This window comes from Pinus tabuliformis, chromosome 8, assembly GCF_031772625.1.
Source record: "Pinus tabuliformis cultivar Carrire ecotype Pingquan chromosome 8, CPIR1, whole genome shotgun sequence".
NCBI classification, from domain to species: domain Eukaryota; kingdom Viridiplantae; phylum Streptophyta; class Pinopsida; order Pinales; family Pinaceae; genus Pinus; species Pinus tabuliformis.
Window position 1 is genome coordinate 741,687,530 of NC_142294.1, and position 24,562 is coordinate 741,712,091.

Sequence of the window (24,562 nt, forward strand, 5' to 3'; positions counted from 1 at the left end):
CACTCTGATTTCCTAGAAGCTATTCTTTTGAACTATGCCTCTATTCTCCCAAGGTTTATTCCAGATGTAGGAGCATTTTATGATGTCAAACATTCTTATGTGGTCCTTGTTTTGCCAATTACTTGCATATTTCTGTTTCCAAATTTGAGCCCAAGGAGCATTTGCATCTTTTATCCATCTCCACCATAATTTTCCCCCAAAACTTTATTTAGCACTTCAGGATCATCCAGTCCTAAACCTCTGTGGTTTTTGGGTTTACAAATTTTTTCCCAGGCTACCAAGGCCCATTTCTTCTTTTCCTCCCCTTTACCCCAAAGAAAATCTCTTTGGATATTTTTGCATTGTTGCATAACTCCTTTTGGAGCTGGAAGGGCTGAAAACATGAAGATGGGGATTGTTTGTAGGACAGCTTTTGTAAGCACCAGTCGGCCCGCCAAGTTTAAAGATCTATTTGTCCATATTCGAGTCTTGTCCTATAGCTTATTAATCACAGGCTCCCAAATAGTCTTGTTCAGAGGTTTGTCTGTGAGTGGTACTCCCAAATATTTGGATGGTAGCATATCTCTTTGAAAGCCCAGAATTCTGGAGATATTTCGCTGAATAGCAATGTTAGTATTGAAAAAGAAAATTTTTGATTTGGAGAGGCTTACCTCTGTACCTGCCGCCATAGCAAAGTCACTCAGGATTTGTTTATAAGCTAGTGCTTCTTTGACTGTGGGAATGCCCTGTAGCATGGTATCATCTACAAATTGCTGATGGGTCAAAGCCTGCCCATTCCTGGAAGGTTTGAGACCCTGGATCTTACCTGTTTCTTTAGCTGATGTGATGGCTCGTCCTAGTCCTTCCATCATAAGAATAAAGAGAAAGGGGGAGAGAGGATCTCCCTGCCTAAGGCCTCTTGAAGGTTTAAAGGTCTTAGATGGAGAACCATTTACCAGAATTGAAAAACTAGAGGAAGTCACCAGGGCCATTATCCATCTTACCCAGTTGATTATAACTTTATTTTAAATCAATAGTATTACTAATTATAAAAAGTATTAATATTTAATTTAAAAACATACACATTAAAAACCATGTAACAAGATTTTTAACTATGCAAATTCATCCCATGTGATGTAGATAGGCTTTGTTATAATATTGTGGAACTAATAATTATAATAACCACAATCATATATACAACAAACAAAAGTTAATAATTTGTATAAGTAGAAAATTTAATTTTAAGTTTTTAAAGAGTACTTTAAATGAAATCATAATTTAAATGATATGTATTAAAATTAAACATTACTACATTAGATCTCATAATTAAGATATTAAAATGAATTTTTTTTTTCATTTTTTTAATCTAAATAATTCACATGACTTAATAGTGGACCATTATTAAAATGAAAAGTTAATTTAAAATATATTAATCATTTATTATTTTAATTTTAAAAAAAATTATAAATTTTATAATATATATATGAAAATTATTATTATATATTATATATATATGTTTTAAGAAATTATTTATGGCTCCAGATCATTACATAAAGTAAGTTAAGATATTTAAGAAATTTTAAACTTTATAAATCATTCCTCCCACCACACTAACAAAAAAAATAAACCTATAATCTATCTATATATATAATGTATTTAAGGGATATCTTGTTGGATGGAATAAGATAATATATAGAAATTTAATTTTTTATAAAAAACTTTTAACTAAAATTTAAAGTTAATATATATTATTTAATTAAAATTATGTTAATATGAATTATTTATAATATATCACAATTCCTAAAATTTTAAAATTAATTTTAATATTAATTAAATAAAATTATAAATTTAAATTTAAATAAAAAATTATTAAATTTAATAAAGAATTATAATATATACTCACACACTTCTTTAAAAAATGACCCATCAATAATGGTCGATAAAATTAAAAGCTATACCCTTTTTTCACAGACATTTTCCGAGTTAACTTATCATTCATTTTAACCGAGCAAAAGGACCCTCCATCGTTTCAACTTTCCCTTTTATCTTTTTCAACTTTCATTTCCTCTTTTAGCTTATCAACAATATCGGATATCTATCTCACAATGAAAACCTAAAAGTCTTTTTCTTTTTTCTATCTTTTCAACTTTTTCCCATCATTTCAACTTTTCTTTTCCATATTCATTTGTATTTTTATCACAATATAATTGCTGAGAATCAAACATATTTTGTAGTTATGCCCTAGCACATACACTCAGATTGACACATTTTCGATCAAACGAATTGAACTCCAATTATTTTCAGCCATGGATTTAGACAGACCACCTGAATATTTTCCAAAGAGCACAGTAATAAATTTGTAGGAGGTTGTTTATAGTGTTTTGGATTAATTATGGATGAGTGCATTGTTAAACTATTTTTAGTTATAAATTACTAATTCAAAGCACTTTTTAGGATAAGTCACTTCGCTAACAAAATCACAATAATACAAATTTATAGGATGTTGTTTATAGAATTTTAGATTAACTATAAATAAGTGTATTGTTAAAACACTTCTGATTATAAATCACTAATTCAAAACACTCAGGTGATAAATCACTAATTCGAAACACTCTTTGTGATAAATCACTTCGCCAAAAACACTTACAAGATACCAACATCAAATGCCTCTGGGCCCCAATATTATTAAGATCACACTACATAATCAATAGCCAAAACAAAGCTGCAAGCTGCATATTCTATACTCACCCTGGTTATATAATTTGCATCGGCCTCTGCCCTCTGTTAATGGCTTCCATCTTTGGCCGTCACGCTCTCTTCTACTGCTTTTACTTTCTTGTATGTATATCTTCGTGCAGCACAGACGTAAGCACACAGATTCAGAGTACCCAGAACAGCCAAAAGCCAGTAGAAATAATCCCAGTGAAGTCCCTTGGGATTGGTAGTAAACCAGCTCTCATGTCCTCCAATTACAGTAACTTTCTCAACAATGGTGATGAGGAGAGTACTGAGAAAGCTCCCAACTCCAACAACGCTGAGATAGAAGGCAATTCCCAAGCTTCTCATGCCATCTGGGCCCTGGTCATAAAAATATTCCTGCAACCCTACCAGTGTAAAAACATCTGCTATTCCAAGCAAAACAAACTGAGGAACCAACCAGAAAACACTTATAGGGAGTCTTACAGGAACCCCTTTAACTCCATGGTATTTCTTTGCCATATCCACTCTTCTTGTTTCCACCAGCGCTGCACTGACCATGCAGAGAATAGATACAAACATGCCTATTCCAATTCTCTGGAGAAGAGTTATTCCGCGTTCATGGCCTGTGATTTTTCTGGCCACTGGAATCAGAAACCTGTCGTAGATTACCGCGAAAATGATCATAGCACCAGAAGCAAATGCCAGGAGAGAAGCTGGTGGGATTTCGAAATGGGAACCCATTCTTCTGTCCATGGTCACGCCTTGCTTCACGAAGAATGTTGTTTGCTGGGATATGCACATTCCATAGACGAGGCAGCATAACCAGATAGGCACCATTCTCAGTAAAAGCTTGGTTTCTTCTACTTGGGTCACTGTGCAAACTCTCCAGGGACTTGGTTCCTGCGATCTAATGCTTCTTCTTCCTGTGGTATCATCGGCATTATCGTCGGCTTCTACTGCTATAGCTGCTTTGTCCAACCACCTGATAGCATATCAGAAAAGTTATGTCAGTGCTCAATTACCAAAAATTATCGCTATCCACCCGACAAACTTTGCGCTTAGAACTTTGAAAGGGTGATTATAAATCTAGTCTGTTTAATAATAATATATTCATCTTAATTTAAATTTAACAAGACAATTTTAAATATTTTAATAATTCATTTGAATGCATATAACATTAATCGACAAAGTCCAAAACCGTCTGTATCTATGAATGAGATTGATTGAGAAATATCAAAAGATTACAAAACAGTGTAGATGCTTTTCACTTCTATCATCCTCTCATATATATATATATAAAGAGATAAAATATAATATTTATGAAATTGAGGTGGGAAAATAAAAAATTAGAACTAATTATAATTTTATTTTTAATTTATTTTCTATAATAAAAATGGTGTATATAAAAAGTTTAATGATTAAAAATATATATTTTTCTAAAAAAAATTATAGGTCTAAATTTAGGAGGGGTAAAATCATTGTATTGAGATTGACCATTTGTTTTATAAATAATAATAATAATAATATAAAATTTACATGTAATAAAGAGTATTTTTATATAGATTTAATTAAATATATGAAATATTAAATTGCATTAATTATATCTATCTATATATATATATATATATAATAATGTTAATAATATTTTTTTTAATACCATAAGTAGACATGAAGTTGATGTATGAAATTTTTTTATCGTTGAAAATTACTTTTTATTATTTTTTATTGATAAAATATAATTTTAATAATATTTTAAAATTAATTAATTAATTTTTTAATTTACATACATATATAAAAATTATAATTTTGTTTTATTTTTTTATAATTTTTAATATTAAAAAAATTATTATATATATATATTATTTTATAATAGAAATATTTATTGTAAATGATTTTTTATTTTAAAAAATTAAATAGATTTTATGATTTAAAATATTAAAATAAAATAAATATATAATGTAAAGGAAATGTGTAATATATTTAGTTACTTTCAAATTCAATTGACAATATATTTAAGGAAAGTTTTCGAACATAAATATGATATAAGGGAATTTAATATAATGTATTAAGTGTAAAATAAATAGTTTGTATTTAAAAATCAAAATATATATGAGTGCATTTATATAAATCTAGATAGATAGCAATTCATGATAAACATCAAAACACTTACTTCATGATACATTTCACATTGTCAAGATTAAAAAATCATAAAAATTAACTAAATTATAACTTTATTTTAAATTATTATTATTATTAGTTATAATAAAAAATTAATATATAAATTAAACATATATATTTAAAAAAAATATGTCACAAAATTTTTAGTCATTTAAATTCACCCTACATATCAATAAACTTTGTTACACTACTATGTAATCAATAATGATAATAACCGTAATCATATATAAAACAAAAAAAAGTTATTTATTCTAATAAAATCAATTTAAATTAAGACACAACATAAACATAAACATAAATTCATTTTAACCCTAATTTAAGTTTTATATCAATTTTTCTTAATTCTTTTAATAAACAATAAATTTCAAATTAAGATCACCTTAAATTTAAAGATTACTAATAAAGTAAAACTGATATTTATAGCTACGTGGAAGTATTGACTAGCAATCTTAAATATTACAAATAAAGCAAAATTGATATTTGTATTACATGGAAGTATTGAATAGTAATCTCATCTATGTATATAGTTTTGATAACAATTTGTTTAGAACTAACTAGTGTGGTTTATCAAGATTAGATGAAAAGACAAACCCTAATTATTATAACCAATAAAAAATCACTGAAATGAAAAATAACAAGAAAAAAATGACACAATACACAATTTTCTTTCAATTTAGTCTCTCTTCTTTTCCCCAATATATCGGTTTTTTTTAAGTTTTTCTTACTACCTAAATGCTTAAATAGGTATAGGGAATATCAAATTTCATACCACCTCATTCATATTCATATGTATAAAAGCTGACATAAGTAAAATCATTTGAAACTAATTCTAAATTCGACATGCTTCACGTGCTTACTTCAACATAAAAATATGATTCTACCTGTTCATTGCAGTAATTGAAATGAAAAATGTGAAGAATAACTGCACAATTCAGAAATAGCAACCACTATCTAAACTATTCTGACTACTCTATGACGTGTTTCTCTGGGAAATTACTGTGTCTAAGTGCCGTAGACAGGAAATGGAAATAAAGATTCGACCTAACTTACTTGAAGCTATCTGTACGTGATAGCAGTCTCTGTCCTGATTTTCTGTCTTCCACGTCCCAATTCTCGTGAAACATCCCCGTGTCAGAAGGAAGCCTTTTGTTTCTATTGAGAAAAGCAGCCACCAGTACCCGAGCTATGCGCGTGATAGGACTGCCTCCTGGCACCACATGCCTGTAGAATGGAGTACCGTAAACGAAAACAGGAATAGATAGAGCCATGGCTACCGTCGGGATCGCGAACCCAACTCCCCAGTTCACATGCTCTTGAATGTAGACAACCACCGTCACCGCCAATAGAACGCCGCCACACAGGCCGCAATACCACCAATTGAAGAAAGATGCCTTTTTAAGCTTTTCAGCTTTATCGTCCTCATCAAACTGGTCTGCGCCGAAGGATTGCAGAGAGGGCTTGTGGCCGCCTGTGCCGATGGATATCAAATATAGAGCCACGAAGAAAAAGGTGTGCTGTGTGGACGTTGGCTTATTCTTACTCATGCACACTGCGTCGGTTTTCGGACAACCAGGAGGCTTGAGGGCCGAGAGGGAGACTGAAAGTGTCAGCAACACTAATCCCTGTCACAGAAAACAGTATGGTCAGATTGAAAAACAGCTACCAGGGAAAAGAAAATGAAAATAATCTAACCTGAAGATTGAAACAGTTTATAGAATTTAATACAGAAGATTGTAAGATTGTAAATTTTAACAAATAAATTTTATATAAAATCGGCTATGAAACATTGTTTTGTTAAGCGAGGTTCAGCTATGTGATATGATGAGATATAATGCTTTAATAATTATTGTTGTAATGGTTTTGTGTCTATGAATATTGATGTATTGATTTCCAGTTTTGTAAATTTTTAAATGAATATATCTGACAACTAATATAATATCAACGACTTCATTCTAGCCTTCCAACAAATTTCTCTAACCATTTTAACCTTCCAACAAATTACTCTATTCATTCAACTAAAAACTGCTAATTTCTTTTTACAAGAAATAAGAAAATATAAAATATGAAATTTTGAATTGAATTTTTTAACCAGATCTACCCTGAATGAACAAAAACATTCTTATTTAAACCCTAACTTGATTGCAGATTGATGAATATGAACGATGTCAAACTGTTAATTTCACTTTTGGATTAGGTTTATCGGATTTTTAAAATATTTCAAAATCTACATTATTTTTGTGTTCATTATATTTCTAAAATATTTCAAAATCTACCACCGATTTAAAAATGACCCTAGTAACCAACTTGGCTGGATAAACAGAAAAACTGCTTAAAAATATTTCTGAAGCTGACCAGGAGATATATTATTGAAGAGATTAAGACCATCCAGTAACGTCCAAAGTATGCATCTGCCATGAATCCTCCCACCAGAGGCATCACAGTTGTGACACCCGTCCAGTTATTGACATCCTTCGCAGCTGTTGCAATTCCCTCATGCATCATAGTGGTCAAGTAGATGATCAAACTGGAGGCAATTCCATAGTATGTCAGTCTCTCGCTAAACTCAACTCCTGCAATACAAAAACACCAAAAAAAATATACAGAATCAGCTAATCAAACGAATCAATGGCCCTGCAATAATTTATTACAACAAAACCACAGAATTAATTAATCAGTTCAAGGCCATCTTTACTAATAGATCTGACACGAGTTAGTTAGTATATATATATATATATATATATATATCACAGTGAATTACCGATAATAAAAAGCGAAGCCTTCCACTGTCCAGATGTCGATCTGATGGCAGGTCGTCCCTTGAAATCCACTGACCCATCGTTTACCCATTCTTGACCATTTTTCATGGATGCAGAAGTAGTACTCTTCCAAAACTCCACCCACTCCTTCCAACATAAAAATCCCATGGTATGCTTCTCAGTAAAGAGATCTGGCACAACCGAAAAAATGGACTAGATATATATAAAATTAACAAATCAGTAGCACCAGTATTTCAATCACAGCAAGGAAAAAAAAAACTATGGCAGCTCATTTATTCCTGCAAAGCTCTAGACTTGCAGGCCATTCACCCAGCAAACCCTCATTCTTTTTTAAATATCAAAACGCACTCATTCATTACAAGTCTTATTTTCTTTGTCCTCTTCTCAAGTAGTCCAAAGTTTATGGAAATTGCCCAGGTTACTGGACTATTTATAATAGAGTCATTAATGCCATGCATTCACATTGCCTGCAATACTCTCACATGTTTCATGTTTTTTTCTCTTTGTTGTGATCAGTGGACAGTTCATTGAATTTATATTTTACACATGGAAGGAGGAGTGTATGGTTGAAATTGAAGTAAGGAGGCCACCACCAATGTATTTTGGTCTTATTTTTCTGTGAAATGACCGCCCACCCAGAGAAGAATTATAAGTCATAACGGAACTTTTCACACCCACTTCCTCTTCTAGGTCATGCCCTGGAATTTTTATTAATAAGAAATTGGTGAGTGCACATTCCCATTCAAGTGATTGTGTGGTTGTGCTGTGATGGCTGCAGTCAAGGATAATTTACATGTCACGTCATCTTTAGTATAGGGTCGACTTGATAGCGACATGAGGAGCACCCAGAATTGACTTTGAGGTTTAAGGACCCCATCGGCGGCTAGGCCAGCCCCACTGTTTACAGTTAACTTTACATGGTCAATCTAACTTAATCTATATTTATTTATGTACTTTATTGTATTAATTTTTTAAAAAATAACCCAGACCAGTCACATTGTTGACAGTTAACTTCACATGGTCACTTAATTTATATTCATTTCTAGATATTTTATTATATTAATCTTAATTTTCTTTAATATAAAAAATTTAAAGGTTAATATTAATTTATTATTTTAATATTAGATTGGTATAATAATTATTTTTCATTTTAATTTGTTACCATTATCCACTTTCTATTAGTGATAGTATATTCTTGTATTTTATATAATTCAGGAAGTCCATTTCATTTTTAAAGGAAACTTCATATAAATAATTTCTTTAATCTAACTATAAAGTTCCATACGAAATTAAATTAGCAAAAGTGCTTGTAATAATTATGTTTTCTTTTGGGGAGTAGATCCATTACTTTTTTTAATTGTTAAGTGATTATTGGATGTGGTATAAAAGTTATTAGTAATATATTTTTATATTTTAGTATATTTATTTTTTAAATTAAATTATAAAAATAATATTGTTAGATAGAGATCTGAATTTTAATAGAAAATTAAAAAGAGACCTAATGTTTGTAATCATTACATCTATAAAAGCATCAATTCAACCATTTTTATGGATTCATAATTTTGTTTTTTTTTTAATTTATTTTATATATATATATATAAAACCACTGCATTCATTCATTGAAGTAGTAATTTAATCAATTTAATAATTTATTAATTTCAAAAAATATTTAATATTTTTTATAATTAAATTGATTTCCAATAAAACAATAATTTAATTAAATAATTTATTCATTTATTACTTTATTTTTTTTTTAAATATATTTTTGTCAATTTGGAGAAAAACATGAATATCACGAGACAAATTTTAAAATAACCATTGCATCCAATGGAGATTGAGTATGAAACTAGGTACTTACCCATGACATGTATGTGAGTGTAGGACAAAAATGCAACAGCTAACCCTTTTGATGTAGGTAAAGTCAAATCAAGAATTTCAACACCACAAGACCTAAGAAGAATAGGAAGCCTGAGTATACAACAAAAAGGTCCCAAATGAAACACCAACTAAATGTGGTTAGTGAGGAGACAATTTACAATACTCTATAAACGAACTCTACTTAAATTACATCCATTGAAGTAGTAATTTAAATATTTTAATAATTTATAAATTTATTATTTTTAAAAAACATTTAATTTTTTTTTATACGAAACTTGTTTCCAATAAAACAACAATTTAATTAAATAATTTATTCACCTATTACTTTACTTTTTTTAATAAATATATTTTTGTTAATATGGAGAAAAACATGGGATATCATGAGACAAATTATATATATATATATATATATATATATATATATATTATTAATATTTAACCCATATCACTTAAATAGGATTTTATTATATCTTAATATTTTAATTTTATATATATATATATATATAAGTAAGTTTAGTAAACATAATTTGAGTGGTTGGGATTCATAATGTTATGGTCACTCACTCTGTTCAAATATTTAAGAGATTATAATGGTAATAGTACATTTTCACAAAAGAAAATGTGCTATAATTAAAGTTTTTTCTTTGTTAAAAAATACTTATAAAATATTAAATTTAAATTTATTTTTTTACTTATATATAATATTATGTGTTGATTTACTAATTTAATTTTTCTTTTAAATGGTAATTTAATAAACTTTGTTAAAATTTATGGTATTATTTCATTTAAGTTGTAAAATATATGTAATATTAGTTTCACTTAAATTGTAAAATACATTCTATTTTGTGGATGCAACAAAATTTGGATTAAAATTTTAAAATAATTTACTTTGAATTTTTTATCATTATTTATATGATGTAGAAATTCAAAAGTTTCATGAACATGTTTCTTGTGAGCTTTCCTTTAATGTTGAATTTTTAATGCTAGTTATTGTCTATTTTATGAGATGCCCTTGCACCACTTTTAATGTAACCATCTTAAATCTATCTTACTTTGAATTTTATAAAAAAGGGTGATTAAATATTTAGAGGTGCTAACAATTTTAACAAGGAAAAAAATATTGCAATTAAAGTAATTTGATCCCTTTAAACAATTGACAAACCCTAACTTAAGACAAGCCTAAGGTAGCGCCATATATATACTTCATTAATATGTTAAGATGAATAGGAACAAATGGATAACTTAATAGGGGATTTATGATATTGGTATGTACCTAGATCTGAGGATGGAAGATTATGTAGGAGATCAATTGATATAAGAATTCTTGACAAATATAGAGAGAGAAAATTTCATATCATTCATGTAATTTCTATTGAAAGAAAATAATTGCATTAGATTCCTTTTCCTACTCCCAATGTGTTGTTATATGATTTACAACTTGAATGTGGATTTCATCATTTTCCTTCTCTTCTTTAGTGTGTTTGGCCTTAAAATGTTCTCCCCAAACCCTAGTTTCTCAATGGTTGCACCGAGAGTACTTTTCATAGCTTCTAGTTCCATTGTGCAAGCCTTTCTCCAACTATGGATAACACTCACATCTCCAATTATAGCAATTTAGAAAATAAAATGATCCATAATAAGAGTGAGTAATTTCCATATGTGACTAACTTGAAATACTCTCAAATACTTGAGCCAAATTAATTCCAAAGAGAAGGTTCGATGACTAATCTATTAAAAATTGAAAATGGAAATACCAATACAAAATTCAGATACATATCAATGTGATGAAATTAAATTTTGTAACAACTTAGGATATTTCCAATATAAGAACCACACATGAGGAATTGGCCTCAATTCTTGTTCTTTCTGAATCTTTCATTGTGATTGTATTAATACTACTACTATGTTGAATGATTTTGATAGATTTCATATCCTTAGTTATGAAATTGAAGCTTTGAGTATAAAATTGATGAGACATGTCACAAAATGTGCTAACTATATTTTTATCATTAAGGTATGACATTGGTTTAGTTCCTCTTTTAGATCAAAAAGCCATACAACTAACCATTGGATATGAATGAATCTTGTGCTTCCTTGAGTCTCGTTCCATGTCTATGATAGTCCCTTAGTTCCTCAGTGCCTTCATTGGCCATTCCATTTGCTTCTTTATTTAAGTTCCTTCTAAGCAATTGAAATAATATGGTTGGAAATTCCTTAGCAACATAAAAACCCCTTGGTGGATATAAACTACTAGCTAGTATAAGGGAGCCAAGTGAGTGTGTAAATCGTCTCTACGCGCCCTTCTTTAAATCCATTATGTCTTATATTTGTAACCTTCAAATCCTTACTTCACTTACTTACTTTTTGGGACCTTAATATATCATTATTGGAGGAACATATATCTCTCCAAACTCACAAGTAATAGGTTCACCTAATAAAGTCAAGGTAGCCTATCTCAATTGTAAAAACGACTTCATTCACTTAAGTAAAATACTTAAAATCCCTAGGAAAACCTAGCTCAATTAGCTCAAGTCGTCAAGCTCACCTAACTAGTTCGTAGCTCACCTAGTTGTCCTAACCAACTCCTAGCTCAACTACTAAATTGTGGTTAAGAGATCGAATGATAATTGTTGAGTCTCTTATAGCAATTAATTATTCTCTATTAAAATCATATAGAAATTTGAGACCATAGATTAAGATTTCTACATCATTTTTTAAGTTCAACTAACATGTAAACAAATTTAACCCTTAATTTCCTTCAAATTTTAAAATAGCTTGATTTTTTTTTTAATTTCAATGTATATTTATATATATTTATAACACATTCTCAGTTACATCTTTTGGGTCCATTGTATGGTTTCATTATATTGACACAACATTGGCAATATATTACATTGACTTTTTATCATGGTTTTAATTGCTATTCATGGGTTCTCTTTTGATATAGATACACAAAGGTGGTTGAGAGAGAAATCTCATGATTGAACATCTAGAATCTAGCTACATTATCAAAATTTTGGAACTCAGAAAGATGATATGAAATTAAAATTTGTCTTATTCTTCACTATTTTTGAAACTAAAAATATATTGATACAAAAAAAAATAATGAAATTATCAAGCCAAGTACCATATAAATATTATAATATTATAGTATATATAAATATATATTTTATTTTAACTATAATAAAAATATGTGTTTTTTCCTTAAAAAAAAATTCAAAACACATTGCATTTAATTAAATAATAAAATATACATTTACAAATATTTATTAAAATAATTATTCTATATATACAAAATAATAAATATATATTTTTAACTTATTTATTTCACGTAATTTATAATCATAATTCTAAATGGTATTATTAAAATAAATAATTTAAAATTTTATTTTTATTATTATTAAAACTATATAAATAGCAATATCATCTGTATGCATAAACCTAGCAAACATATACATTGCAAGAATTTACTGAATAATGAATGTTTGCACATAGCTAACACAAATCTTGGCTATCTAACCCTGCACTACGAGAATGAAACTAGAGTCATAGGGATGGAAAATGACCTCATGTGTGTCAAAGAAACATTCATTGCTACCGAAGTGTATATATAAAAAAATTGGAAAAAATTTGATGCTATTTCCTTCGTAAGGGGAACAAGAGTGGAATAATGGCCTATCCCCGGGAAAAAATTGAAATATAATCAATGGTGAGGGTATGAAATATCTGCCCATTGGAGAAAAAAAAATAAATCATCACTACTTCCAAGATTATGAGGGGAAAACCTTTTTTGACCATTATTATAATTGGTCAATATAATATTTTTTTACCTATAGACTTATCTCATAGTAATTGAAAATGACCTCCTCGAATAATAGTAATTGACCAATTGTTACTGACCAATCATGATAGGATTAAGTGGGATATTTCTAGCTGTTGGGTATTGTTTTTCACTTTCAAGGTATGATAGATGTTTTAAGGGTTGCTATGTAGATGTGCACTAATCTTGTTCTTCAAAGTAAGAAAGAAATGTAATCAAAGAGTGACTTTGTTATTTTCTACACAAGTTTTGACGAACATGGACACTGATACGTTTGATGGGCTGGGTGGTTTCTCACGTGAATTTTTTTAAGTGAGGGTTTTGACGGGCTTGGTGGTTTTAATTTTTTTTTTCGAGGTATTATGGTTTTTTTCCTGAGGCTCGATCTACCAAAAGAAGTCTCGAGAGTCTCTTATTAATTGATGATAAATCAAATTTATCCCCAAGGTGCCAAACAAAAGTTGATCACCATCTAAAGTAAAGTATAATAAGGGTTAGGTTTGCCCATTTTTAATTAGGGTTTCGGAAATTTCATTTTATTGATCCATTAATTAAGATAAAGATGAGAAAATTATCTTATTTAAGTTAATTAAGCAAGGATTCCCTTTGTTCTTGTTTTTATATATGTTAGCTAAAGAGACCTTTGAACTATTTTTTCCAATATCTCATTGCACAAGGATGTAATGAAAGGTATTTCTCTGTTCAAGTTTGTTGTAGGTTGACATATGGTATTAGGGGATGTGTGTGAATTGGTCATTAATAAAGAAATTCATGTGAAATTTATTGTTCTCAAGTCTCCTTCCATGACACTTCACATGCTAAAGCAAGTGCTAATTGGGAAAAGGAGGCTCTATTAAACTAGATAACATCCCCTGAATTGACCCACTAAACCGCATTCAACAAGTTGCAAGGCTCATGGTCTTGGCTATAGCACAAAAACCTCTACCTTTGGAATTTCTTCAAGCTTCTTCAAAAGAAAAGAATGCTTTGTCTTCTAGTAATATGGACCATTGACAACTAATGAGTTAAAAGCAACAATATTTGGAGCATGGGGTGGGAGAAAAGACATAGATCCACCTAGTCTGGCCATCTAGCCACTAAAGAAACATTGTATGCACTAAAACTCTTGGAAGTTCTTTAATATATCCATTAGAAATAGTTCACCTTCCAAGAAATACTATAAAACATAAATATGTTAAAGGAATGTATTTTTCATATTCCTCTTTCTAGTGACATAAATATTTCATATTTTTTTAGAAATGTTAAGTTAAATTCAATTTTCTATCTAGGAGCTAATGCTCATTTTCTAGTACATCAATTTGTTTTATAGATTGCTTATGATAGTAACTTAAAGTTATTTCTATTTTTTAAAGTGACCTCCCATTTAGCCTCAAAATGATTTAGGCAAGAATCAATATCATTCTGACACTCCCTAAACTTTAAATCTTCAGTAAATTTTACTTAAATTCAAAGTGATGCTATGAATTTTTTTTCTTTTATATTAATTATTGTATGCTTGTACAATAAGTATATAATCATAGTGTTACCATTAGTGGGTGGAAGCCCAACATCTAAGAGGAAGATTGGATATGGTATATTTCTTTCAATTTTAAGATAATAAATTGTGACATGCCTTTGGATTTTCCTGCACTTTTTCTCTCAAAAAGACTACCCCAAACTTCACAATCATATATGATGTCTATAATATCAAATAAATCAAAAGTGACTTTCTACAACTTTCTACTTTTCCCAAATCCATAAATATGTCGTTTTGCAGTATTTCACAAAATGAAAATAGGATTTCTATCTTCCACTAATATGTTTCTTATCAATGTAGTTCCAATTGAGTTGATGATGAAGGTCCATTCCAAGATACTTGCGCTAATTAACTTTGGCTAATATTTTTTTCGTATGCAATTTTTTGTTGGATTTGATGTTTAGAACCTTCATCTTTTAATATCCACTTACATATCAAAAGCTAAATCATAAACCTTTAAGGGTGTTTAGTCACTTGTAATATCATAGGGGCTCCTCGTAATGTAAATAAGAAATAAGAATAAGGATGATTATTCTAATTAAAATAGTGTCAATTCAATTCACTTCTTCTAATCATACCTCTAACATATCAATATAAATACAAAAATGCAAGAAACCAAACAACACCTTATTTAACCCTTATTTTCTCATAAAACCTTATAACTACAATCCACAACTCAAAATCAAATCAGTCAAAAATACAAAAAACCAAACAATACCTTACTTAACCCTTACTTTCTCATAAAACCTTATAACTACAATCTACAACTCAAAATCAAATCAATCTTTATACTTTCTAAACTCTTCTATAAATTATTTTAAAAATAATATCATTTTTTTTTTCTTAAAACCAACAAAAACAACATTTCAACATAACGGAAATAATCTTAAAAAAACTAAATGATCAATAATTAAATAGCTTGTTTAAATCAATCTCACTTTTTAACTTTTTCTTCATAATTTTTATAAATTAATTCTTTTTGTCAAAATAATTCTATATAACTTGAATAAAAAAATAACAATATTTCTTAATTAATAATTATTTGTTTTATATTTATAACTTTAAAAAATTAATTAAAAACTAAATAAAAATATCTCTCGAAATTAATTAACTATACTAATAAGTAATTATAATAACAATAATTATTTTTTATCATAATATTTACATCCTTTCTCCAAGTTACCTCAACAACTTATTGATCACCAGGCAATTTAATTAACAATTATTTATTTTATATTTATAACTTTAAAAAATTAATTAAAAACTAAATAAAATATCTATTTAAATAAATTCACTATTCTAATAAGTATCTGTCGGCCAGAACGATATGGCCTTATATGTATTTTGCCCATTATATTCCCTTAATATAATATCATTTTGCCCATTATATTCCCTTAATATAATATCATGTTGTTTTTCTCTCTTGAAAAAAAACTATTTTTTACAATAATATTTGTCCTTTCTCCAAATTACTTCAACAACTTATTTGAAGCAATTTAATTATATTCCATAGTTTTTCCTTTAATAATATGTCCTTTGTTCAGATCACCTCAACATTTTGTTTGACGGAATTTAATTATATATTTTAAATAATCTCAATCGAACGATTCGGCCCCTCCCATTTACATGTGACTTTGTATTCATCCATGTTAAAAAGGGAGCTTTTCCAATTCTCGTGTCCATAAGGGACCTAAGTGATTTATTTGAACATCTCTTCTTAGTTTGTACGGTAGATTCCTTCCAAGTAAACCTTTTGAAATGGAGATAGGCTGATATTTTGATTAATTATAATTTTATTATTATTATTATTATAAATTTTTATTAATTTAGCTAAATAATATTAATTATATTAAATAAATTTATAAATTTAAATTTATGTATAAATTATAGTATCCAATGTACTAAATTATATTAAAAATCTTAATTATATATATATATGACATGTTGAGGGAATATATATATATAATTTAATCATTTATTTTTTTAGAATTTTTTTTAATCAATCTATATCTATTAAAAACATTTAAATTAAATAATTTATTATTTATCACTTTACCATTTTTCAATAAGATCTCTTCAACTCAATGAAAACATGGGTTATTATGACACAAGTAAACAAAATATTAAAACTTAATTTATATAAGATCTTTACCAACTTGAGGAAAACATGGGTTATTAAATATAAGATCTTTATCGATTTAAAAAAAATGAGTCACTATAATACAAGCTTTAATAAACAAAATATGAAAACTTAATTTATATAATTTAAATATAAATTATATAATTTTTTTAAATGATAATATTTTAATTATATATATAAATGCTTATTGGAGTAGTTTAGGTGGTTGAGATTAATAGTGTTAAGATGTCATTTATTTCCTTTCAAATCTTTAATACATTACAGTGGCAACAATGTAATTTATAGTGATATAAATAATAATGTTTTATAATTATCAAATTATTTTTGTATGAAAAGTAAATAAAGAAAATTTAATTTCAGTTTTTTTTTTTTAAATTATTTTTATAGATATGTTTATTTTGGAATCAAGCTTCTAGAATTTTAATTTAATCAATTTATATTTTTCTTAAGTGTGAATCTATCAAGCGTTTAGAGGGATCAAATCTCTTTTCACTCTAAATGATATTTGCAACTCAAGATATTTGATCTCTCTTTGTGCTTGCTAGATCCAGAGTTAAATGAATCTAGGTTGGTTTAATTTCTCCCTTTAAATAGGTTATATTCTACATGAATATCATGGGTTGTGAGTATCATGGATATTTTTTTTTTTACTTTATTTTTATAGGATTGTTTTTTTTAACAAGTTAAAATGTTTAGTTTATATTACATTAATCCTTTTATTTAATTTTAATTTTATGTAATTTGACTTAATCAAAATGTTAAACATGACATTTTTGTGTGAATCATTTGGAAATGAATTGTGTAGATGTTTTCCCTTTGTGACATTTATGGTGGACACTCCACCCATCATCAGGGACTAGAAAGAAAAACTTAGAGTAGATATTTCCACAATTATTCATATTGTGTGAATCTTTCGAATAAGAATTGCGTAGATGTTTTCCCTATCCGACATTTCGAGTTGACACTCTACCCATCACCAGGGACTAGAAAGCAAGCAGATGATAAGTGTGAGTGTTGATCAAGCCTTTACGTAATGAGATCCTTGAGACTAGATTAATAGTCACAAGGATGTAAATTATTAAATAAAACTATTAACATACAAATGAGTGAGTGTTGATCAACACATTATGTTACAACATCTCTACCACACAGGGTTGGAGGCACCTCTTGGCACAGTTATAAATAATTATTAGGTGATGGTAGGGATTTAACCTCTATAGAATATGATGCCATATTCTTAATAGTATACATAAATCAAAGGTTGAGTTTATTTTGAAAGTAGTTGTGCATTTTTGGGTGAAAGCATGAAGATGAGTTACACTTTTGGGCCAAATGTGGTGATGAAATTTCAAGTTTTTCCTCTTTTATTGAATTGAAGCCCTCAAAATTCATATAAGCACTATGAATTTTGATTCAGAGTAAAAAGAAAAATTGTGGAGAATTATGTTGTTGTCCTAATGATATTTTTTTGCAAAAATATTTAGTATCGTATAATATGTCAATTTTCCATTAAATGAAATGTTTTTCCTTGCAAATTTTCACACATCTTAAGAGGTATGCATGTGTTCACATAGCATAACTTAGTCTAAAATGTGTAATTTAAATTAGATATATATATATATATATATATATATATATATATATATATATATATATATATATATGAGAATGATCTACACACAGATAGCTAAGTTTTTCATATTAATTTTTTTTTTTATATGTAAAAATATATTTTTTGTTATTTTTCAAAGCTCGTGAAGTAATATTTCAATTGCATCTTGCACACATGTGTTCATGTAAGTTTTTTTTCAACTATTTATATAAATTGAAAAACCAAAAGTACCGTTTTGAAGACTCGTAAATGAAGATAGTGGTATCTTTAAAAAAAAACTTGGTTGTGTATATTATTTTTTATTCAACCTCTTTAAAATAGCTAAAAAAAATTACATTATGTTTAAAAGAAATTGGATAAAAAGCTAAAAAAAATTACATTATTTTAAAAGAAATTAGATGAAAATATCATATGAATTCAAAAATGTGAAACTCCTATGCCATAGGATAGAGGATTCCCCCATGAATCCAATTTGATCAACTTTGATGCCTAAGGACAAATTTATGCCTAAGTCCACTAGGGAACAAACTGAAGTTGTTGAAATTTTGTAGAAGGGGTGCTGAAACTGTTGATTTTAGGACTTAAGAGGCTCGATCGAATCGAACGCCTAAATTTAAAATTTAAATAGCTCAATTGAGGGTTTTGTAAACCCTCAATTGAGTCATTTATGTGGTTAAGCAGAGCTGGATTGAGCGCTATGGCTCGATCGAGCCTCTATAAAAAAATTGAATTATCTAAAATTAAACATTTTAAAATTCCAAATCTTATTAGAATTTTTGTTATAATGTAATGTAAAAACCTTATTAAATTTAATATTATTATTAAAACATTATTATTATTATTATTATTATTATTATTATTTGTTGACTAGCGAAATTGGCAACAACGGTGGTATTGTACTCACATTACATGGGGTCAAATCCCACCAGCTGCCACTATAACCTATAGGAGGAACCACTCAACCCGCAAGAATGGCCCTCGGGTAAGACGAGACTCGAACTCCACATTAGTGAACATATAATGTGGAGGTGCAGGTGGAGGAGAATCCATGGAAATGTGCTCTAGTCGAGGATGCACCTCGGATGACCTCGTAAGCTCATCCATGTGGTTGGGACATGTCTACATGTTATCATTAACTTATTAATATAAATTATAAAATCTAATATGAACTAGAAATTTTAATATAAATAACTATGCATAATTTGACAATAAGAGTCAAAAGTTTCGTAGAAATATGTACTTGGTCTATGTCACATGGGCCATGCACCCTCTAAGTCTCACGAATGGCACCAAGATGCATACATGCATGTGTTAAAGGCTAATAAAAGGGTAAAACTCACAAGAAATGCATCATCATAAAAGGTCATTAGTGGGTCACAAGGCAGTGGTGGTGTGATTCGAAAGTGGAATAGGTGATTTCTGCCTCTCTCTCCACAATCAAATAAAACAAGACTTAGGACCGTGTCAATAATTTGCAAGCATGAAAACTAGGTCTTGAAACAATAGGTTTCTCAAATGTCTCTTCAGGTCATGGATTAGTCTTCATATGTAGCTTAACATAATGAATATCAAAACACATAAACCATGCAAGCACTAAGAAGAGAAAAATAAAGGATTTGTTGACAGAGTTCACCCCTCCTGGGCTACATCTCTGGGTCTGTCAACATGACTAGACCACTCCTATATTTAATATCAATGGAGTACATAAAAACTCTATGAAAATACATATGTGGCTATTACCCCTACAAGGTGATGTTCTCCTACAAAGAACTCTCACAATAGTAGCAACTCAAAGCATATCCTACAAAGATGACAAACTCCAACTAAAATGAGCATACAAGCATATGAAAACTTGAATTCCACATCGAAGCACATAAACATAACTTCATGATAAGAGAACTTGAACATGAGATGAACCCTACTAGTTACAACTTTTGTAGTAGCCTTCTAAAAGCGAGAATACCCCTATAAGGTTTTCTCCATGTCCAAATAGCTTCCCGAACTGCTTCCAAACTCGGATTGATCCATACACCTTTAGTCTCAAACCTGAAAAAAGACTCTATGGATGTGCTCAAATTAGAAGAAAACGGTTACCAATGGATTCAGAACATCCAAAAACCCCTAATAAGCCTCTTTCTTAGCTCAATTTGGATAAAAACTCCCGAAGCCATGAGCTTCTTGCTTCTCCATGAATTTAACTATTAATTTTCCTTCAAATTCGCCTATATGTCTATCGGTTCTACAATTTTGCCCCATTTTCCACTAACGAAGCAACAAATGGGTGCAATTCCAACCCAATTTATGGGATCATTAAATTTCCCAATCACACTTGTGTGCACCCTCCTGGTCACATGGACCCCCCACGTGACCCGGGGTTGGACCCCATGGTTTGGCCCTCTTCTAATCGGCCCTTGGTCATGTTATCTGCCACATGCCTTGGGGCTAGCCCCTCAAGGCTGGAACTCTCCTCTTTCACTTTGGGTTCTCGGCCTTGGGTCGTATGGCAATGTTTTAGGTAGGGGTCAAGGCTAAGCCCTGGTCCCTTACCTCGAATCTTCAACCCACTTGACATTTAAATAAAGTTTTCAAAGGTCCTTTTAATAAGAACTATGTGTGGCACAATGGTAAGCGCGGAATTTATTTGAAGGGAAGTGCATCGTTCAAATCCCATGGAGTACAATTCAGATTCCTAACAAATTTTTGGTGGGCCCCATGCTGGCACGTGGCGGCCTCTGGTTAGGCCATGTGGTAGCCTGTGGTTGGCCACCCAACAACTAATCAAATGTAACCCAATAAAAATTTGCCACTTCAGCACCAATAAAAATTTGACAAGTTGCAAGTTACCATTGGTCCTTTTGAAACTTAGTCATGTGCCAAATTAGTAGGCCTAGTTAGCATGCTACATCATCAGTATGGATTGCTGACTTGGCAGACCTGCATAAAATTTTTCTTGTTTCCCAAAACGATCAGAACATAATTCTGGGAGCATCCAATGTTGGATTTGAGTGAAACAAGTTGTGTTGGATTCATATCATCGAGATATACGATTTCACACTAGTTTCAACAAGTTATAGGCACTTTCATTTTTGAGCCTAAAATTGATCTCCTGAAAATGGTGGTCTCTATATCTTTCCATGCAATGCAACATGCACACTAGCCAATGACGCCCACATGTTGTCTACAATAGTCTCCTACATCTCATCACCGAGCTGCAACACCTTCTCTAGCTCTCCAGGTAATATCATGCTCTGAGAAGGTAGTGGCAAGCATATCGAAGGTGGTGGTACATGCCTAGGGTCCCTACGAGCCCCCTTGCACTCATAGGTATGTACCCTACCAGTATCATAAAAATGAGATCCGATATTAGTGTAATTCAACCTCATATGTAACACAAACTCAACATATAAATTCTTAACAAAATAAATTGTGACCTCATCATGGTTGGGGAACTTGCCCCAAGCTCCAATGAATCTATCATACATGAAAGGGGTTGCATGAACATTACTAAAATATTTCAGTGGGATTGGACCTTTATGTCTAGCAGGGTGATCTGGAGGGATGTCAAACAACTCCCCACGAACATCAATGTCCTTGGTGGCCTCTTTCACCACCTCCCAAGAATCTGGGCCTCTAACCTCATGCCTCCTAACCCTATGTATGAACTGTAATATGTGGCTATGTGGGCCCAACCTTTAGTATGTATCGATCAACCTAGTCATGCTATCCAACATTAAAGAAAATGCAAGGTGATTCAATTAATTGGAAGGAATATTCTTTATCTCTATTGTGATTTGTATATGACAGGTCGTAACATCATCTAATGTGATCTTATTTGTAGCATCATAGCACAGAGGCATCGATGCTGCAATCTAATCCATAGCTTTGGCCTACTAAGGACATGTAAATCATAAATATAATTTATATATATATATATATATATATATATATATATATATATATATATATATATATATATATATATATATATATATAATTAACAAACTAGAAGCATAATAACATATACATTAAATTCAAACACATCAATTGAAGACAATTTAAAAATTAAAAACAATTTCAAGACATAAACACATAAAGCTTAAAGAGGATTTAAAAATGTAGGAGGTGTCCCTGAAATGGGTAAAGATAGCCCATTGTATGTACAAGCACGGTCATTAATAGTGACAAAAACACTGCCTTTGACACTCTGACTAACATTAGAGACAATATCTACTAGTGGAAAATGAACTCTTGGTGGGCTGCGTGATCTATCATGAGCTCGAGCATGTATAACAAACCTTATCACCCTAAGATGGCTTGTAGTAGGGGCACATATATGGGATGCCTCAACATATTGCATATAATACATATAAACTAATCCAAGAAAAAAATGTTGACAAAAAAACCATTTCTAAACTAAAACAGAATAATCTAGCCTGAAGTCCTAAACTTTAGATTCCATTTTTTTGATAGTTTATCAACCAAAGTACATTGAGTTCCATCGAAAGAAGTGATCAAATCTATCCTTGCACTTTTTCTCGTTTCTAAATAATGCATTTTATTCATAGTGCAACTATATGTAAATATATATGTAAAAGTTTGAAATAAACCTATTTAAAAAACTAATAAAATTTAATGTCAACCAAGTACTACAATAGAATTTACTTTCTTAATGTTTGAAATTGACACATGACATGTGTTAGGTGCAATCACATGAAGAAAATGTTTCTTGTACAACACACGACATAATGAAACAATATGGTACAAATTAGAAAAGAGACTAAATGTTTTTATTCACTAGACCAATTGCACTTTTTATGATGGATTTAATTTATCTATAAATGATGCATTGTTGAAACATGAAAAACAAATACACACACTTAAAGTTATGTTAAATAATTATACTATTTTAAATGTTATAGTTATAGTTATAGTTATGCAAAATTTACATGTTACATTATGTTAAGTTATGTTACACAATATATATACATATATGTGTGTGTGAGATGTCAAATAACTTTATGTTATGATAAATAGTTATATAATTATGTTATGAACTATCTAGTTACAACTACATGTTATGATATATATATATATATATATATATATATGTGTGTGTGTGTGTGTGTGTGTGTGCTAAATGTTAAATTTAACAACTTATGTTATCGTAAATAGTTATAGAAAATTTTATGCCATGTTATCAACAATATATATAGAATTATAATATATTTAGCTCCGTGATAAGTTATAACTTTATAGTCTAGTTAAATATATATAGTTATATTTAAATAATTATGTAGTTACATAGTTATGAAATAGTTATAGTTATGTTACATGCTTTGTTATATGTGTGTTATGTTAAATAACTTTATGTTATGCATGTTAAATAATTATAGAGTTATATGTTATAACTTTATGTTATGAACTAAATAGTTATAGAACTATGTTATGTTATAACATATATATATATATATATATATATATATATATATATATATATATATATATATATATATATAATCTTTTTAACTTTTTAACTTCATAGATTAATATTTTTTTTTAAACTAGAATCACACTATATTTATTATTAAAAAAAATATTTAAACTATAAATTAATTTAAATTTAAAATAATAAAATAAAATAAAATCTCTTATTTTATAAATAAAGTTTCACTATGAGCAACCATATTCATCATATTTATCGCAAGCTCCTAATTTACTTATTTATTGGTTATAGTTTTGTTTTTCTTTTTTGGGGTATATTTTAGGTCAAATTTGCTAGAATTTTAAAATGCATTTAAAATAACATAAAATAAAAATAAAATTTGAAAATATATTTTACAAAATCCTAAAGAAAAACTTTAAAACCTAAAATAATTAGAAAAAAATTGTTTTTGCCATTCAAAATAAAAAAATATGCATTTAATACATAAAACATTGCAAG

The 24,562-nt window shown here is 29.2% G+C and overlaps 1 protein-coding gene across 1 annotated transcript; it reads right to left on the reverse strand.

Moving 5' to 3' along the window:
* Positions 1-2,462: 2,462 nt before the first annotated feature.
* LOC149237706 (protein NRT1/ PTR FAMILY 5.6-like) lies at positions 2,463-8,111 on the reverse strand. Its single transcript, XM_089372756.1, has 4 exons — positions 7,616-8,111; positions 7,210-7,427; positions 5,908-6,479; positions 2,463-3,661 (listed from the first exon to the last, which is right to left on the reverse strand). The coding sequence occupies exons 1-4, from the start codon at positions 7,779-7,781 to the stop codon at positions 2,764-2,766; spliced, it is 1,854 nt and encodes a 617-aa protein (XP_089228882.1). The 5' UTR covers positions 7,782-8,111; the 3' UTR covers positions 2,463-2,763.
* Positions 8,112-24,562: the final 16,451 nt, after the last annotated feature.